Source organism: Ranitomeya variabilis, chromosome 4, assembly GCF_051348905.1.
Source record: "Ranitomeya variabilis isolate aRanVar5 chromosome 4, aRanVar5.hap1, whole genome shotgun sequence".
Lineage (NCBI taxonomy): Eukaryota > Metazoa > Chordata > Amphibia > Anura > Dendrobatidae > Ranitomeya > Ranitomeya variabilis.
The window spans coordinates 586,934,948-586,954,142 of NC_135235.1; the positions used below are offsets into that span (position 1 = coordinate 586,934,948).

Here is a 19,195-nt window from a genome sequence, read left to right on the forward strand (position 1 = left end):
ACATTAAGATTAGAAAGTATCAAAACTTTACACTATACCACGACATAAAACATGAACTCAGACAGCTGCAATGTAAAGGCATCTAATAGTTAAAGGAGTGGACAGGGAGACACTCCCAGGGGCCACAGAAGGCTGTGCATGACCTGCTGGGAGACCCACACCGAACAGAAGCTGTATATGTACTCTCTGCAGTAAAACATGGGGATCTTTTGTGGCTCGGACACAGTTCTATGGTCTACCACCAGGTGTCACTCTTCCCTCCAAACTTCTAAAAAGTTCTAAAAGTTTTCCTGCAGCAAAAACTTTTCCATAGTCCACTGGAGGGCGCTAACACCACAGCTTTACTTCTCAGTGACTTTCAAGGACCAAAGCAATTCTGGAAATACAGGTCCTTCTCAAAAAATTAGCATATAGTGTTAAATTTCATTATTTACCATAATGTAATGATTACAATTAAACTTTCATATACTATAGATTCATTATCCACCAACTAAAATTTGTCAGGTCTTTTATTGTTTTAATACTGATGATTTTGGCATACAACTCCTGATAACCCAAAAAACCTGTCTCAATAAATTAGCATATTTCACCCGACCAATCAAATAAAAGTGTTTTTTAATACCAAACAAAAAACCCATCAAATAATAATGTTCAGTTATGCACTCAATACTTGGTCGGGAATCCTTTGGCAGAAATGACTGCTTCAATGCGGCGTGGCATGGAGGCAATCAGCCTGTGACACTGCTGAGATGTTATGGAGGCCCAGGATGCTTCAATAGCGGCCTTAAGCTCATCCAGAGCGTTGGGTCTTGCGTCTCAACTTTCTCTTCACAATATCCCACAGATTCTCTATGGGGTTCAGGTCAGGAGAGTTGGCAGGCCAATTGAGCACAGTAATACCATGGTCAGTAAACCATTTACCAGTGGTTTTGGCACTGTGAGCAGGTGCCAGGTCGTGCTGAAAAATGAAATCTTCATCTCCATAAAGCATTTCAGCCGATGGAAGCATGAAGTGCTCCAAAATCTCCTGATAGCTAGCTGCATTGACCCTGCCCTTGATGAAACACAGTGGACCAACACCAGCAGCTGACATGGCACCCCGCACCATCACTGACTGTGGGTACTTGACACTGGACTTCAGGCATTTTGGCATTTCCTTCTCCCCAGTCTTCCTCCAGACTCTGGCACCTTGATTTCCGAATGACATGCAAAATTTGCTTTCATCAGAAAAAAGTACTTGGGACCACTTAGCAACAGTCCAGTGCTGCTTCTCTGTAGCCCAGGTCAGGCGCTTCTGCCGCTGTTTATGGTTCAAAAGTGGCTTTACCTGGGGAATGCGGCACCTGTAGCCCATTTCCTGCACACGCCTGTGCACGGTGGCTCTGGATGTTTCCACACCAGACTCAGTCCACTGCTTCCTCAGGTTCCCCAAGGTCTGGAATCGGTCCTTCTCCACAATCTTCCTCAGGGTCCGGTCACCTCTTCTCGTTGTACAGCGTTTTCTGCCACATTGTTTCCTTCCAACAGACTTACCATTGAGGTGCCTTGATACAGCACTCTGGGAACAGCCTATTTGTTGAGAAATTTCTTTCTGGGTCTTACCCTCTTGCTTGAGGGTGTCAATGATGGCCTTTTTGACATCTGTCAGGTCGCTAGTCTTACCCATGATGGGGGTTTTGAGTAATGAACCAGGCAGGGAGTTTTTAAAAGCCTCAGGTATCTTTTGCATGTGTTTAGAGTTAATTAGTTGATTCAGAAGATTAGGGTAATAGGTCATTTAGAGAACCTTTTCTTGATATGCTAATTTATTGAGACAGGTTTTTTGGGTTATCAGGAGTTGTATGCCAAAATCATCAGTATTAAAACAATAAAAGACCTGACAAATTTCAGTTGGTGGATAATGAATCTATAGTATATGAAAGTTTAATTGTAATCATTACATTATGGTAAATAATGAAATTTAACACTATATGCTAATTTTTTGAGAAGGACCTGTACAGAATTATATTTAAAAATGATAAAAAAAAATCCATAATACGTATATGAACAATCGTGAACAATGAAAATGCGTCACCCAGAAGGAAAAGTAGTGGAATTATGGCGTTTTAATGATATGCAAATTGTGAAACCATGGAAACAATATTTTGAAAAAGTCTCGACTTAATCAATGTTGAATATGAACGCCATGTGCAGAAATCTCTGCACTTATAGCATTGGCTGCTATCAGTGGGCAGCACGGTGGCTCAGTGGTTAGCAATGTTCCTTTGCAGCATTGGGTTCCTGGGTTCAAATCCCACCAAGAACAACGTCTGCAAAGAGTTTGTATGTTCTCCCCATGTTTGAGTGGGTTTCCTCCCACACTCCAAAGACCTACTGATAGGGAATCTAGATTGTGAGCCCCAATGGGGACAGTGATGCTGATAATGTCTGTAAAGCGCTGTAGAATTAATGGTGATATATAAGTGAGTAAAATAAATTAGTGAGGTTATTGAGGAATGCTTTGCTACACTGAATGCTCAGAAATCATCAAGATCCACTGCTGCCAGCTTCCTGTGCAATTACCGACCAATGATGGGAGACAAGTCTGGAGACGCTGCACTCCACAGCAGTACGTTTTTCAGCAAGGATGGCTTGATCCTAACCTTCGACCTTCATCTATTTGTGGCCACTATCAATTAGTTTCCCTGATGAACCCGCCATGTGGGCCAGGAAAACACCTCAGTTTCCCAACCTATTGGGTTGTAGTGTGTGTTCCAGAATGATATCTTTATAGTGTTTTCCCCATAAATTTATATGTTTACCATAAATGTGGATTGACAATGCATCTCTTTGGTTTTCTGTGTTTAGTTATTCTAGTTTATGACTATTGTCTGATATAATTTGTCTGTTGGATGGGTAACGGGGGCATGAATTATTTCTTAATTGTTGTCAGTGATTTCAGTTATGTCCCAGTTAGATTTAGGTATTGCTTAGGGGAAGCATAAGCATTTCCAATCTCTTGGAGAAAGAGATTTATATTTTGGCTGATGGTATTGATTATTTTACTTCATTTACCTGGGGGTTAGTATATATATATATATTTTTTTTTTTTTAAAAGATACTTTTTATTAGATATTACAGGTGTACTGTACAATCATATTACCCAGAAGTTTACACAATAGCTTTTTTACATTTTTTTTTACTGCAGCAAAAACTTTTTCCTGGTCCACAGGAGGGCGCTAACACCACAGGTTTACTTCTCTTTTATTCATGAAATGAAATCTACAGACTTCAATGTAAAAAATAATGATATATTGTTCTATTTTGGTATTGTGCACATTTAAATATTTGCAGGCTACACAAAAGGGAACGGACATTGGCGGAAATACGTGTCTCAGTATGCAAAGTGCACTACCCAGTGTTGCCCCTAGGTCATCAACAGGTGTATCTAAGCCTGTTATCTCTGATACCAAGTGGCTGTATCTTAGGGTACCGTCACACAGTACCATTTTGATCGCTACGACGGTACGATTCGTGACGTTCTAGCGATATCCATACGATATCGCTGTGTCTGACACGCAGCAGCGATCAGGGATCCTGCTGAGAATCGTACGTCGTAGCAGATCGTTTGGAACTTTCTTTCGTCGCTTGATCACCCGCTGACATCGCTGGATCGTTGTGTGTGACAGCGATCCAGCGATGTGTTCGCTTGTAACCAGGGTAAACATCGGGTAACTAAGCGCAGGGCCGCGCTTAGTAACCCGATGTTTACCGTGGTTACCAGCGTAAACGTAAAAAAAACAAACAGTACATACTCACATTCCGGTGTCTGTACCCCGGCGTCTCAGCTTCTCTGCACTGTGAGCGCCTGCCAGCCGGAAAGCGAGCACAGCGGTGACGTCTGACGTCACCGCTGTGCTTTCCGGCCGCTGTGCTTACACAGTGCAGAGAAGCTGAGACGCCGGAGGACAGACACCGGAATGTGAGTATGTACTGTTTGTTTTTTTTACGTTCACGCTGGTAACCAGGGTAAACATCGGGTTACTAAGCGCGGCCCTGCGCTTAGTTACCCGATGTTTACCCTGGTTACCCGGGGACTTCGGCATCGCTCCAGCGCCGTGATTGCAACGTGTGACCGCAGTCTACGACGCTGGAGCGATAATCATACGATCGCTGCGACGTCACGGATCGTGCCGTCGTAGCGATTAAAATGGTACTGTGTGACGGTACCCTTAGACTATTATGTGTAATTATGTCTGATGATCTGCTGTACCTAAGCTTATGGTGTGAAAATGTCCACTTAGCTGTGTATCTATACATATCATATGTAATACTGTCTGCTGAGCGGCTGTATCTAAGGTTGCAACACAGTGTGCTGAGCTGCTGTATCTAAGACTATCATGCACAGTGTCAGACTGAAGAACATTGGGCCCACCGAAGGATTTGATTCTGAGGGCCCACCTTTCACCCCCCCTGTAGAGAGCCCCATAGCAACTGCAAGTTTTGCACTATGAACTCTCCTGAAGGAGAAACCAGGGCCCACCGGAGGATTCTCCGGTTCTCTGGTGGGCCAGTCCAACCCTGATCATGTATGACATTGTTTCACCTTTGAAAACTGTTGAAGGAAAGAGCGCAAATAGTGTTTTATCTGAGAAGGTTAAAAAAGGTTAATCCATAAGATAACACTCACCAGATGTAGCTGAGTTGAAGCAGTGAAAGGATTCGCTGAAGCAGATCCACGAGTCCAGGAAGGACCAGCCATTAGATCCAGATTGGTATGATTGTGGTACATTTCTGCGCTGTTCCTGTGGTGTTCCTGATGAAGGAGTCTTGAACTCTGAAACGCGTAGAATAATAAAGCCACATGTACTAATAATTCTGGAATTCTAGTGATTCAGCAGCGCAGAAATTTACCACAATTATCCCAAATTGTTTAACCTTTCTACCTAAGCCTATCGTGGGATATGATTAGGTACAAAGCTGAGGGGACCATATCACACATGACAGGCTTAGGTACAAAGGATAAACAATGTCACACATGATAGTCTTAGATACAGCAGCTCAGCAGACAGTGTTACGCATGCTATGCTTAGGTACAAAGCTCAGGGGAGCATATCATGTGCAATACTGTCTGCCGAGCTGTGTACCTAAGCTTGTGCAATACTGTCTGCTGAGCTGTGTACCTAAGCTTGTGCAATACTGTCTGCTGAGCTGTGTACCTAAGCTTGTGCAATACTGTCTGCTGAGCTGTGTACCTAAGCTTGTGCAATACTGTCTGCCAAGCTGTGTACCTAAGCATACCATGTGTAACTGCTGAGCAAGTGTATTTAAGCTTATGTGTGCAGAGCTGTGTGTCTAAAGGTACCTTCACACTGAACAACTTAAGAACGATAATGATAGCGATCCGTGACGTTGCAGCGTCCTGGATAGCGATATCGTTGTGTTTGACAGGCAGCAGCGATCTGGATCCTGCTGTGATATCGCTCGTCGGAGCTAGAAGTCCAGAACTTTATTTGGTCGTCAGATCGGCGTGTATCGTTGTGTTTGACAGCAAAAGCAACGATGCCAGCAATGTTTTACAATGGTAACCAGGGTAAATATCGGGTTACTAAGCGCAGGGCCGCGCTTAGTAACCCGATGTTTACCCTGGTTACCATTGTAAAAGTTAAAAAAAAAACAGTACATACTCACCTTCTGATGTCTGTCACGTCCCCCGGCGTCCACAGGGTTACGCGCTGCTGCTCAGAGCTTCCTGCACTGAATGTGTCAGTGCCGGCCGTAAAGCAAAGCTCAGCGGTGACGTCACCGCTCTGCTTTAGGGCCGGCGCTTACACAGTGCAGGGAAGAGGACGCCGGGGGACGCGACACACACAGGAATGTAAGTATGTAGTGTTTGGTTTTTTTTACATTACACTGGTAACCAGGGTAAACATCGGGTTACTAAGCGCGGCCCTGCGCTTAGTAACCCGATGTTTACCCTGGTTACCCGGGGACTTCGGCATCATTGGTCGCTGGAGAGCTGTCTCTGTGACAGCTCTCCAACGACCACACAACGGCGAAACAGCGACGCTGCAGCGATCGGCATTGTTGTCTATATCGCTGCAGCGTCGCTTAATGTGACGGTACCTTTAGCCTATTATGTATGATACTGTCTGCTGAGTCGCTGTATTTAACATCAAGATACCCAATACTGTGCATCAGCCTATTTATAGTGCTTTGGAACAAAGCACTATACTGTTATTCCATCGTGGATAACTTCTTATTCTTATTATAGTGCTTTGGAACAAAGCACTATACTGTTATTCCACCGTGGTAAACTTCTTCTTATTCTTATTATTCAGTCCGCACGTAATGCGGCCCGAACCGCTAAACTCACAGACTCCAGTGAGGTGTCATTTCGAAGCCAGCGTCCCCAAGAGGTGTGCTAAGTATTTTCCGTGCCGATCGGATTTGTAGTTTTTGCGCAATTTGTGTTTGAAAAAAGTCTTTCAATGCGTTTCAATAGGGAAATTGTCCCATACGTTTATAATGGGCTGGTTTCTGAGGCAATTTCTAAAAATAACTGCCACCTGGCTGATTAGCTCATTGATATGCGCAGTCAGACACAGTTACTATGCCAACTCCTATGAAATCTACATCAGCTCACCAGGTCACAAGTTTTGTCAGATAATATCAGCTCTTAAAGTGACAGTACAGCACAATTCCAAACCACTATCCTTAGTCTTATGATTATTAGATGGTGGCCCGATTCTAACTCATCGGGTATTCTAGAATATGTATGTCCACGAAGTATATTGCACAGCCACGCAGTATACAGTGCAGAGCCGCGCAGTACACAGCGCAGAGCCGCGCAGTACACAGCGCAGAGCCGCGCAGTACACAGCGCAGAGCCGCGCAGTACACAGCGCAGAGCCGCGCAGTACAAAGCGCAGAGTCGCGCAGTATAAAGCGCAGAGCCGCGCAGTACACAGCGCAGAGCCGCGCAGTACACAGCGCAGAGCCGCGCAGTACACAGCGCAGAGCCGCGCAGTACAAAGCGCAGAGTCGCGCAGTATAAAGCGCAGAGCCGCGCAGTACACAGCGCAGAGCCGCGCAGTACACAGCGCAGAGCCACGCAGTATACAGTGCAGAGCCGCGCAGTACACAGCGCAGAGCCGCGCAGTACACAGCGCAGAGCCGCGCAGTACACAGCGCAGAGCCGCGCAGTACACAGCGCAGTGCCGCGCAGTACACAGCGCAGAGCCGCGCAGTACAAAGCGCAGAGTCGCGCAGTATAAAGCGCAGAGCCGCGCAGTACACAGCGCAGAGCCGCGCAGTACACAGCGCAGAGCCGCGCAGAGCCGCGCAGAGCCGCGCAGTATACAGCGCAGAGCCGCGCAGTACACAGCGCAGAGCCGCGCAGTACACAGTGCAGAGCCGCGCAGTACACAGCGCAGAGCCGCGCAGTACACAGCGCAGAGCCGCGCAGTACAAAGCGCAGAGCCGCGCAGTATAAAGTGCAGAGCCGCGCAGTACACAGCGCAGAGCCGCGCAGTACACAGCGCAGAGCCGCGCAGTATAAAGCGGAGAGCCGCGCAGTACACAGCGCAGAGCCGCGCAGTACACAGCGCAGAGCCGCGCAGTACACAGCGCAGAGCCGCGCAGTATACAGCGCAGAGCCGCGCAGTACACAGCGCAGAGCCGCGCAGTACACAGCGCAGAGCCGCGCAGTACACAGCGCAGAGCCGCGCAGTACAGAGCGCAGAGCCGCACAGTATAAAGCGCAGAGCCGCGCAGTATACCGCGCAGAGCCGCGCAGTGCACAGCGCAGAGCCGCGCAGTACATAGCGCAGAGCCGCGCAGTATAAAGCGCAGAGCCGCGCAGTACACAGCGCAGAGCCGCGCAGTACACAGCGCAGAGCCGCGCAGTACACAGCGCAGAGCCGCGCAGTACACAGCGCAGAGCCGCGCAGTACACAGCGCAGAGCCGCGCAGTATACAGCGCAGAGCCGCGCAGTATACAGCGCAGAGCCGCGCAGTACACAGCGCAGAGCCGCCCAGTACACAGCGCAGAGCCGCGCAGTATACAGCGCAGAGCCGCGCAGTACACAGCATAGAGCCGCGCAGTATACAGCGCAGAGCCGCGCAGTATACAGCGCAGAGCCGCGTAGTATACAGCGCAGAGCCCCGCAGTATACAGTGCAGAGCCCCGCAGTATACAGCGCAGAGCCGTGCAGTACACAGTGCAGAGCCGCGCAGTACACAGCGCAGAGCGGCGCAGTATACAGCACAGACACACGCAGTACACAGCACGGACACGCGCAGTACACAGCGCAGAGCCGCGCAGTACACAGCGCAGAGCCGCGTAGTATACAGCGAAGAGCCACGCAGTATATAGCGCAGAGCCGCGCAGTACAAAGCGCAGAGCCGCGCAGTATACAGCGCAGAGCCTCGTAGTATACAGCGCAGAGCCGCGTAGTATACAGCGCAGAGCCACACAGTATACAGCGCAGAGCCACGCAGTATACAGCGCAGAGCCACGTAGTTATACTGCCCAGTCACGTAGTATATTGTCCAGTCACATAGTATACTGCATATCCCTGTTAAAAAAAAAAAAAAGAATTAAAATAAAAAAGTTACATACTCACCTCCTGGAGCGGCCGGTATCTGATGGTTGTTGCACCTCCTAGAGCGGCCGGTACACGATGCTTGTTGCACCTGGAGTGGCCGGTACCCGATGCTTGTTGCGCGCTCCGGTCCCAAGAGTGCATTGCGGTCTCATGAGATGATGACGTAGCGGTGTTGTGAGACAGAAAGACGGAAGTGCCCTTAGACAATTATATAGTAGATTACCCCGCTCACCAAATCGGACCCCGAGGGGCCCGGCTCACCAAATCGGACCCAGAGTGACCCCGCCCACCAAATCGGACCCAGAGTGACCCCGCCCACCAAATCGGACCCAGAGTGGCTCCGCCCACCAAATCGAACCCAGAGTGACCCCTTCCACCAAATCAGACCCAGAGTGACCCCTTCCACCAAATCGGACCCAGAGTGACCCCACCCACCAAATCGGACCCTGAGGTGCCCAGCCCACCAAATCGGACCGAGTGACCCCACCCACCAAATTGGTCCCTAAGGTGCCCCGCCCACCAAATCGGACCCAGAGTGGCTCCGCCCACCGAATCGGACCCAGAGTGGCCGCGCCCACAGAATCGGACCAAAAGTGACCCCGCCCACCGAATCGGACCTAGATTTACCCCGCCCACAAAATCAGACCCAGATTGACCCAACCCACCAAATCGGACCGCCTGAGGGGCACCCAAGTGTGAAAGTCTTGCAGGGGCAGCCCGGGCACCATTCCAAAGCACTATCTGTAGTTCCTTCAGGAAATACCCATCTAGTTCTTATTATTATTATTCAGTCCGCACGTAATGCGGCCCGAACCGCTAAACTCACAGACTCCAGTGAGGTGTCATTTCGAAGCCAGCGTTCCTGAGAGGTGTGCTAAGTATTTTTCGTGTCGATCAGATTTGTAGTTTTGGCGCAATTTGCGTTTGAAAAAAGTGTCTCAATGCGTTTCAATAGGGAAATTTTCCAATACGTTTATAATGGGCCTGATTTCTGAGGCAATTTCTAAAAATAACTGCCACCTGGCTGATTAGCTCATTGATATGCGCAGTGAGACCCAGTTACTATGCCAACGCCTATAAACTCTACATCAGCCCACCAGGTCACAAGTTTTGTCAGATAATGTCCGCTCTTAAAGTGACAGTAGAGCACAATTCCAAAACACTATCTGTAGTCTTATAATTATTGCCCCGCTCACCAAATCGGACCCAGCCCACCAAATCGGACCAGAGTGCCCCCTCTTGCCAAATCGGACCCAGAGTGGCGCCGCCCGCCAAATCGGACCCAGAGTGGCGCCATCCAACAAATCGGACCCAGAGTGGCGCCGCCCGCCAAGTCAGATCCAGAGTGGCGCCGCCCGCCAAGTCGGACCCAGAGTGGCGCCGCCCGCCAAATCGGACCCAGAGTGGCGCCGCCCGCCAAATCGGACCCAGAGTGGCGCCGCCCGCCAAATCGGACCCAGAGTGGCGCCGCCCGCCAAATCGGACCCAGAGTGGCGCCGCCCGCCAAATCGGACCCAGAGTGGCGCCGCCTGCCAAATCGGACCCAGAGTGGCGCCGCCCGCCAAATCGGACCCAGAGTGGCACCGCCCGCCAAATCGGACCCAGAGTGGCGCCGCCCGCCAAGTCGGACCCAGAGTGGCGCCGCCCGCCAAATCGGACCCAGAGTGGCGCCGCCCGCCAAATCGGACCGAGTGGCGCCGCCCGCCAAATCGGACCCAGAGTGGCGCCGCCCGCCAAATCGGACCCAGAGTGGCGCCGCCCGCCAAATCGGACCCAGAGTGGCGCCGACTGCCAAATCGGACCCGGAGTGGCGCCGCCCGCCAAATCGGACCCGGAGTGGCGCCGCCCGCTAAATCGGACCCGGAGTGGCGCCGCCCGCCAAATCGGACCCTGAGTGGCGTCGCTCACCAAATCGGACCCTGAGTGGCGTCGCTCACCAAATCGGACCCGGAGTGGCGCCGCCTGCCAAATCGGACCCAGAGTGGCGCCGCCCGCCAAATCGGACCCAGAGTGGCTACAACTACCAAAACAGCGCCTGAGGGGCACCCAAGTGTGAAAGTCTTGCTGGGACAACCCGGGCACCATTCCAAAGCACTATCTGTAGTTCCTTCAGGAAATACCCATCTAGTTCTTATTATTATTCAGTCCGCACGTAATGCGGCCCGAACCGCTTCACTCACAGACTCCAGTGAGGTGTCATTTCGAAGCCAGCGTCCCCAAGAGGTGTGCTAAGTATTTTTCATGTCGATCGGATTTGTAGTTTTGGCGCAATTTGCGTTTGAAAATGTTTTTTCCCCTCATTGTAATGCATTTCAATAGGGAAATTTTCCCATAGGTTATAATGGCCTGGTTTCTGAGGCAGAGTGGCGCCGCCCGCCAAATCGGACCCAGAGTGGCGCCGCCCGCCAAATCGGACCCAGAGTGGCGCCGCCCGCCAAATCGGACCCAGAGTGGCGCCGCCCGCCAAATCGGACCCAGAATGGCGTCGCCCGCCAAATCGGACCCAGAGTGGCGCCACCCGCCAAATCGGACCCAGAGTGGCGCCGCCCGCCAAATCGGACCGAGTGGCGCCGCCCGCCAATTCGGACCGAGTGGCGCCGCCCACCAAATCGGACCCGGAGTGGCGCCACCAGCCAAATCGGACCCAGAGTGGCGCCGCCCGCCAAATCGGACCCGGAGTGGCGCCGCCCACCAAATCGGACCCGGAGTGGCGCCGCCCGCCAAATCGGTCCCGGAGTGGCGCCGCCCGCCAAATCGGACCCGGAGTGGCGCCGCCCGCCAAATCGGACCCGGAGTGGCGCCGCCCGCCAAATCGGACCCAGAGTGGCGCCGCCCGCCAAATCGGACAGAGTGGCGCCGCCCGCCAAATCGGACAGAGTGGCGCCGCCCGCCAAATCGGACCCAGAGTGGCGCCGCCCGCCAAATCGGACCCAGAGTGGCGCCGCCCGCCAAATCGGACCCAGAGTGGCGCCGCCCGCCAAATCGGACCCAGAGTGGCGCCGCCCACCAAATCGGACCCAGAGTGACCCGGCCCACCAAATCGGACCCAGAGTGACCCGGCCCACCAAATCGGACCCAGAGTGACCCGGCCCACCAAATCGGACCCAGAGTGACCCGGCCCACCAAATGAGGGGCTACAACTACCAAACCAGCGCCTGAGGGGCACCCAAGTGTGAAAGTCTTGCAGGGGCAGCCCGGGCACCATTCCAAAGCACTATCTGTAGTTCCTTCAGGAAATACCCATCTAGTATTATATGTGATCACTACCTGCTGAGCCAGTAACTGTAAACTTCTGTGTGATACAGGCTGCTGAGCTTCTGTATCTAAGCCCATCAGGTGCGATACTCTTCTGATTCGGTATATTAAACTCTACAATGTGAGTTACAGCCTTCTGTACCCAGGTACTTCGGTATTTAGTCCGTCATTATTGAGCGGCACTCTTTTTCCCGCCTTTCACTCCACAGCATGATGTAATCAGTTTCTGTCAGCTGTTCGTTCAGTTTCAGTTTTGCTTCGTGACGACTGAGAGAAAAAACGCAAAGTTTCATCTTCTATTTGATGAGTCCGGGAGGTAATCAGAGTGAGGATTCCCTGCGCCAGGTAAGGATCTAATACCTTCTTCCCTGTGGGCACTAGAATATGCTGGGAGTTGTAGTTCTACAGAGACTGGGAGACTTTTGTAACTTTTTTTCATTCATTATATTGTCTCAGTCATTCCTTAATTATGGGAATGGGTGGGCGACAAGCAACAAGGCCACCACAAAAGGTCTCAAGGGTCTGTATGCCATGCTTTCCAATAGTCTCTACCTGTACCTCATATCAGAAGGGTGTACAGAGAGAATCAGGAAATTTGACTCAAACTCAAAACTTCCCAGAACAAACGTGCTGGGATAAGGTGTTATCTGAGCATGCTCGGGTGCTGACCGAGTGACCTCAACGTGCTTGAAAAATATGTTTGATTCCCCGTGGCTGCATATCTCCCAAGTGTTCGATAGGCACAACACATGCAGGGATTCCTATTTGATATGCAATCCCTCCAAGTGTTGATGCTGTCTAGAGACATGCAGTCACGGGGACTCGAACATATCGCTAGGCTTTCCTGTCCCATTCCTAATTTTACCCATTATGTAGGGATAAATGTGCAAATTTGCCTCTCAGGACTATAGGAAAGCTGGGTGACAGTACTAATGTACTTCTGATCACTGACGTACCATTCTAACAGGATTTAATTTATTTTCCAAAAACAGATGCAATGGCTGAAAATAACGAGACTCTAATCACGGCAAAAACAAGATTATCAAAAATAGATTGTGTCCTGACTGATCACCGTGAGTACATGTCCAGGGCAGGGTTACGTGTATATATATATATATGTCAGATTTCAATTAATAGTTGTTAAATGTAAATTCGTAATCTGTACTATATATTTCCTCTGTTTCCCTTGATTTCGTTTCCTGGAAACCATCAGCAAGAAGGATAACCACTATATATTGATAATAATTACATTTTGTGACAATTCCCATCACAACTTAGTTTACAACCAAACAAACTAATAGTAGAGAACATATCGCTATGTCATAACGGTTTTGAGAGTTCATGATTTTACCACCTAGAACCATCAACAAGATGCCGTTGTTGGATGTGTTAGATCCATGTTCTGTTCACAGTAAATAAAAGACCCCAAGATGCTAAATAGAAATTAAATAACTCATGTCATGTGTAGCTTGCTGACTGTTTCCATGCCATAAAAACTATTTAGAATTGAGAGTCCTCAGTGGTTGATGCCTTTTAATGGCTAACTGAAAAGATGGTAACAAATTGCAAACTTTCGAGACTACACAGGTCTCTTCATCAGGCATAGACTAATACAAAACCTGAAGAATCACATATTTATACACAACACAGCACAGAAATAATGCAATAGATAAGACAAATGACGTGAAGCAGAACTATCATTATGGGAGAGGGATAAACAGTTGTGTCCATAAATATTGGAACAGTTCATAGATAAGGAGTGTGAAAGTTTTAGGGTATGTTCACACGATCCTGATTTCAATCCTTTTTTTTTCAGGACAAAAACCGCAGCTCTTGGCAGAAAACGCAGGTGCGTTTTTGGCGCGTTTTTGATGCGTTTTTGATGCGGTTTTTGATGCGGTTTTTAGTGCGGTTTTTTATGCAGTTTTCTCTGCAGATTGTCTGTGTTTGACACAAATAAAGCTTTAACTGCAGTGGGGGAAAAAAAAAAAAGAAATGATGTCATTTCCTTGTACAACCCTTTTCTTCTTCCATCCTCCATTTTGGGACTAAACACCAAAATGAGTGGACGTGTTTTGAATGACAGCGCTCCACAGAGTGCGGAGCGTAGGCCAGATCACAGCCCGCGGATCCAGCTCTATCCAGCTATGCGTCATGCGCCCCTATATTTAACATGGGGGCGCATGGACATGCGTCGCACTTGCGTTTTGCGCCGCATGCGTCACTGCAGCGCACGCATCCGGGCGCAGAGGACGCAGCAAGTTGCATTTTTGCTGCGTCCAAAATCAATCAAAAAAAGGACGCATGCGGCGCAAAACGCAGCGTTGTGCATGCGTTTTGCTGCGTTTTTGTTTGCGTTGTGTGTTGCGGCGCCGACGCTGCGGCGCACAACGCAAATGTGAACATAGCCTAAGTGCCACGTATTTAAGTGCCACGTATCACGTATTTCAGTGCCACGTATTTCAGTGCCACGTATCACGTATTTCAGTGCCACGTATTTCAGTGCCACGTATTTAAGTGCCACGTGCCACGTATTTAAGTGCCATGTGCCACGTATTTAAGTGCCATGTATTTAAGTGCCACGTATTTCAGTGCCACGTATCACGTATTTCAGTGCCACGTGCCACGTATTTAAGTGCCACGTGCCACGTATTTAAGTGCCATGTATTTAAGTGCCACGTATTTCAGTGCCACGTATCACGTATTTCAGTGCCACGTGCCACGTATTTCAGTGCCACGTGCCACGTATTTAAGTGCCATGTATTTAAGTGCCACGTATTTCAGTGCCACGTATCACGTATTTAAGTGCCACGTATTTAAGTGCCACGTATTTCAGTGCCACGTATCACGTATTTCAGTGCCACGTGCCACGTATTTCAGTGCCACGTGCCACGTATTTAAGTGCCATGTATTTAAGTGCCACGTATTTCAGTGCCACGTATCACGTATTTCAGTGCCACGTGCCACGTATTTCAGTGCCACGTGCCACGTATTTAAGTGCCATGTATTTAAGTGCCACGTATTTCAGTGCCACGTATCACGTATTTAAGTGCCACGTGCCACGTATTTAAGTGCCACGTATTTAAGTGCCACGTATCACGTATTTCAGTGCCACGTGCCACGTATTTAAGTGCCATGTATTTAAGTGCCACGTATTTCAGTGCCACGTATCACGTATTTAAGTGCCACGTGCCACGTATTTAAGTGCCACGTATTTCAGTGCCACGTATCACGTATTTCAGTGCCACGTGCCACATATTTAAGTGACACGTATCACGTATTTAAGTGACACGTATCACGTATAAGTGCCACGTGTCACGTATTTAATTGCCACGTATTTAAGTGCCACGTATCCCACGAAGATTTTCCATGGAGAACAGACACATCCAGAGACATGTCTGCTCTCCACGGCTGCAGCAACACACTGACAGGAGCCATAGTTCCTGTCGGTGTGTCACTGCGCATGCGCGAGCGAGTTTACCGGCGGTCATTGACCCCGGCACTCTCGCTTAACGGCAGTGCTGCGTGGGAAAGTTCAACGCAGCTGTACTGCTGTTAACCGAGACGCCGGAGCCATTGAACTCCGGGACAGTACGCGATACACTGCTAGGAGCTTCGCTCCTGGCAGTGTATCGCCGGAGAGCAGCCGATCGGCGTGGGACACTCGTTTTATGGATTCTGCGGACAGGGAGTATGAATTTGATTTTTTATTTTGTGATTTTTTCCTGGAGGATCGAGGGCTTCGCCTACAAGTGTGCTGTTGGTGAGTATATACTCTGTGTTATATGTTGTATGTACTGTACTGTGTGTCATGTATGTGTATTGTGTGTAGGTGTTTGGTGTAACTTTACAATTGTGCTAAGTCGCCGGACACAGGGACAACTCTCCCATCCTAATACCGGATGGGAGTCGTAGTCCCATACGGCGACAGCACAATGGTGGCACTAGCGTCGCATGGGGACACACACACACACAGACACACAGACACAGACACACACACACACACACAGACACACACACAGACATACACACACACACATACCAATTCAATCAAACGGCCGACACGATCCCCATGCGACGGTATGCCTCCATGTCTCTCCGCCCAAGCACTTCCGCCCACGCACTTCCGGCCGCTTCCCCGCACTTCCGGCTGCAGCGGTTCTGCACCACAAACCGCAATAAAACCCGCAGATATATTTTTGATCTGCGGGTTTTACTGCGGGTTTGACCTCACAATGGAGGTCTATGGGTGCAGAACCGCTGCAGTTTCGGGGAAAGAAGTGACATGCTCCTTCTTTTTTCCCGCACCGATTCATCGCGGCTTTTTAAGGGAAATTCAGGACCGTGTGCACAGTGGTTCCTGTTTTCCATAGGGTACATTGTAATGTACCCTGCATGGAAAACAGCTGCGGAACCGCAGCGGTTCTGCAGTAAAAAACGCACTGTGTGAACATGGCCTTATTGTTCTCTGATTGGGGTCTGGTTTTGTGTTGTGATTCCCCCACAAGGTCTGAGGAGCAAATTCCTTAATTGATGTAAAAAGACATGAGTCTTTTTACAGAATGTACATGCCATAAAAAGGAATTGTTTGCTCTACACTGATTGTGCGTGTGCTGGACAGACTTTCACTTTTGGAGCCATTTTATCCAATATGTATTTGATTGAGTTTCCATTTCCATTTGGCCTCATTCAGACAGCAGTGATTTTTCTAGTGTGAGAAAAATGGTCCTAGTTTCATCAGTGATTCATCGAGTTTTGTCCATTTTTTTGTCAGTTTTTCTCGGATAAGGCAAAGAAAAAAAAGTTTCTTTACTTTTTCCTATCTAGCAGTCTGTGAAAAAAACGGACAGCACATAGATGGCATCCAAATGCCATCTTATTTTTTTTGTGGACGCATAGATCTGCATTGCAGAATTTGATCCGACACTCCAATCAATATTGGATAAAGCATGAACCGGTTGGATTGTTGCCTGGCTTTTTTCCTGTACATAGCAGCACCTAAATGTTACTGCCTCCCTATTGAAATACCGTGTCCATTGCGCAGCACTCAGCATATATATAAAAAAAGGAACCTATCACTTGCCATAAATGTGTTTTGTTTTTTAACCTGGTGTAAATGCCGCTGTTCTCCTGAATCGGGCGCTGTTTTTCTTTTGTTTTTGCTCATCTCCATTCTTGAGATATAGCCCCCTATTCCCTGCCTATAAATCTAGTCTTTTATAGCCAAATGAGTGTGGTCCTCAACTCTTCTCTGTTGGGGCTTATCCTTGAGAGCCTCACCCACTTGGCAAGTGACAGGTCCTCTTTAAAGGGATTTTGGGAAAAGGATCCGTTTGCTTAAAGGGACTCTGTCACCTGAATTTGGAGGGAACAATTTTCAGCCATAGGGGCGGGGTTTTCGGGTGTTTGATTCACCCTTTCCTTACCCGCTGGCTGCATGCTGGCTGCAATATTGGATTGAAGTTCATTCTCTGTCCTCCGTAGTACATGCCTGCACAAGGCAATCTTGCCTTACGCAGGCGTGTACTATGGAGGAGAATGAACTTCAATCCAATATTGCAGCCAGCGGGTAAGGAAAGGGTGAATCAAACACCCGAAAACCCCGCCCATATGACTGAAAACTGTTCCCTCCAAATTCAGGTGACAGAGTTCCTTTAACAGTTTAAGGTACCATGTGCCCAATATTGTAGTATGAACGTATAGGCACCTATATGTGCCACCTTATGGTTCCTCTAAACCTTCATACCATGTCACTCATACAGAATTAGAAAGAAATAGAGAAATAGTTTACACTCTAAAATCTGTAATATGTTCATGAAGACCCACGGCCATGGAGGAGAATATTTGAGAATCGCAGTCTATAGCTGTTATGTGGTTATTAATGGAGATATTTCAAAGAAATCTCATGTTGTTCCATTTAGAGAAGGAAATTTACCATTGTCTGGAAATCAACGGATCGCAGACTGCTCTGAGCATTGCAAAGGCCGTAAAGAAAAAAACTACTAGCGAGGTGAATCCGCACCTGTACAAGATGAAGGCCATGAACTTGTTGGAGCAGAATTCCAAGGTCTGGAGCATTAAAGCAGTGGCTATCACAGGTTTGTTGTAGACTGTAGTGTGCAACTGTGAGTCTGGGCAGCAATATCAGTCACAACCTGTGGACAGATGTGACGCTGTTTTTGGACTTCTGCCAATCATGTACAGCCACTCTAAAGTGATATAAAGGAGACAAAAATTAGATAAATAAAAAAGGATTCTTGAATTTTGAATGGTGTTAGTCCAGGTGCTGATAATGCAAATAATTCAATGAGGGATGCACCAAAGTTGACCGGATCCCTTACTAGAGATCGTACTCCACTAATACCTCCGCGAGGTGCAAGAGGACACACATTTTATGCCTCTGCTTCATAATTAGGGGCTTGTAGCTATGTTTGGTGCATGTGCTCGAAGGGGACGAGGGCAATCCACATTATACAAGTCACTTGGCGCTTGTTTACTGGCCTTTTTTCATGGGCTGATGAAGAATAATGGAAAGATCCGTGTGCCCCCACACACGTCATGTAATTAGCAGCACATATGCAGTTTACACTAGGCTATATGTGTCATGGCTTAGTTTGGGGATTCGATCTGCTGACCTTTTGCTTCATGGTTGGTTCCCCTGTCTCCTGAGCTATTGCCTTTTCCATTTTTCCATTTTTTCAGCTCTATCACATTCTGGGTTGATGTTTATATTTTCACCATTCACTGCACTTTCTTGCTGGCTATACCTCTAGGTGGACTTGGGTTTAGCAGTTCCAGCCCTTCAGCTAAGGGGTTTACCTTGCATGGTAAACACTAGCTGAAGTCCTGCAGTGAGTCTGTTTGTTTTCCTTTTCAGTTTCTCTTCCTTTCACCTTAAGGTTTCTGGAAGGTGATCCGTGTTCCATTTATTTTTGGCCCTACTTAGCTTTCCCTCTCTACCTTATATGAATGTGTTTTAATTTTCTCAACCTGTGTTTTCACATCTTCCTGCACATTTTCCTCTCCTCTTATTGGCAGTGTGTTGCGGCCTCCCCTCTCATTCCTCAGGAGGTACGAGTAACCCCTCCATGGGCTTTTAGGGACTCAGGTCTGAGATAGTGTTTTTGAGTTGTGCGGCTAGGGTCTTTGTATTCTGTACAAGGACAAGTTGGGTGTGGGTGAATCATCTCCCGGTAGAAGATTTTACCTTTCCATTACCTGAGTGTTATATTTGTAACAATGAGTGAGTTTTACAATTGTAACAATGTGCTGCCAAGAACAATGATTTTTGTTGAGGCATAAACAATCTAATCACCTGATGAATGATCATCATGTTGCTCGTTTGTCGGACG

At 48.5% G+C, this 19,195-nt stretch overlaps 1 protein-coding gene across 4 annotated transcripts in view; it reads left to right on the forward strand.

Annotated features, from left to right (window-relative positions):
* Window positions 1-12,056: 12,056 nt before the first annotated feature.
* Window positions 12,057-19,195, forward strand: part of ZBP1 (Z-DNA binding protein 1) — a 33,680-nt gene continuing 26,541 nt past the window's right edge. For 2 of the 4 annotated variants that reach the window (XM_077253123.1, XM_077253124.1), the window contains exons 1-3: window positions 12,058-12,188; window positions 12,836-12,916; window positions 17,765-17,941. In XM_077253123.1, the coding sequence (XP_077109238.1) occupies window positions 12,841-12,916; window positions 17,765-17,941 (253 nt within the window). In that variant the 5' untranslated portion in view covers window positions 12,058-12,188; window positions 12,836-12,840. Of the gene's footprint in view, window positions 12,189-12,835; window positions 12,917-17,764; window positions 17,942-19,195 lie in introns of those variants that run through there. The other 2 variants (XM_077253125.1, XM_077253126.1) reach the window with 2 other exon arrangements.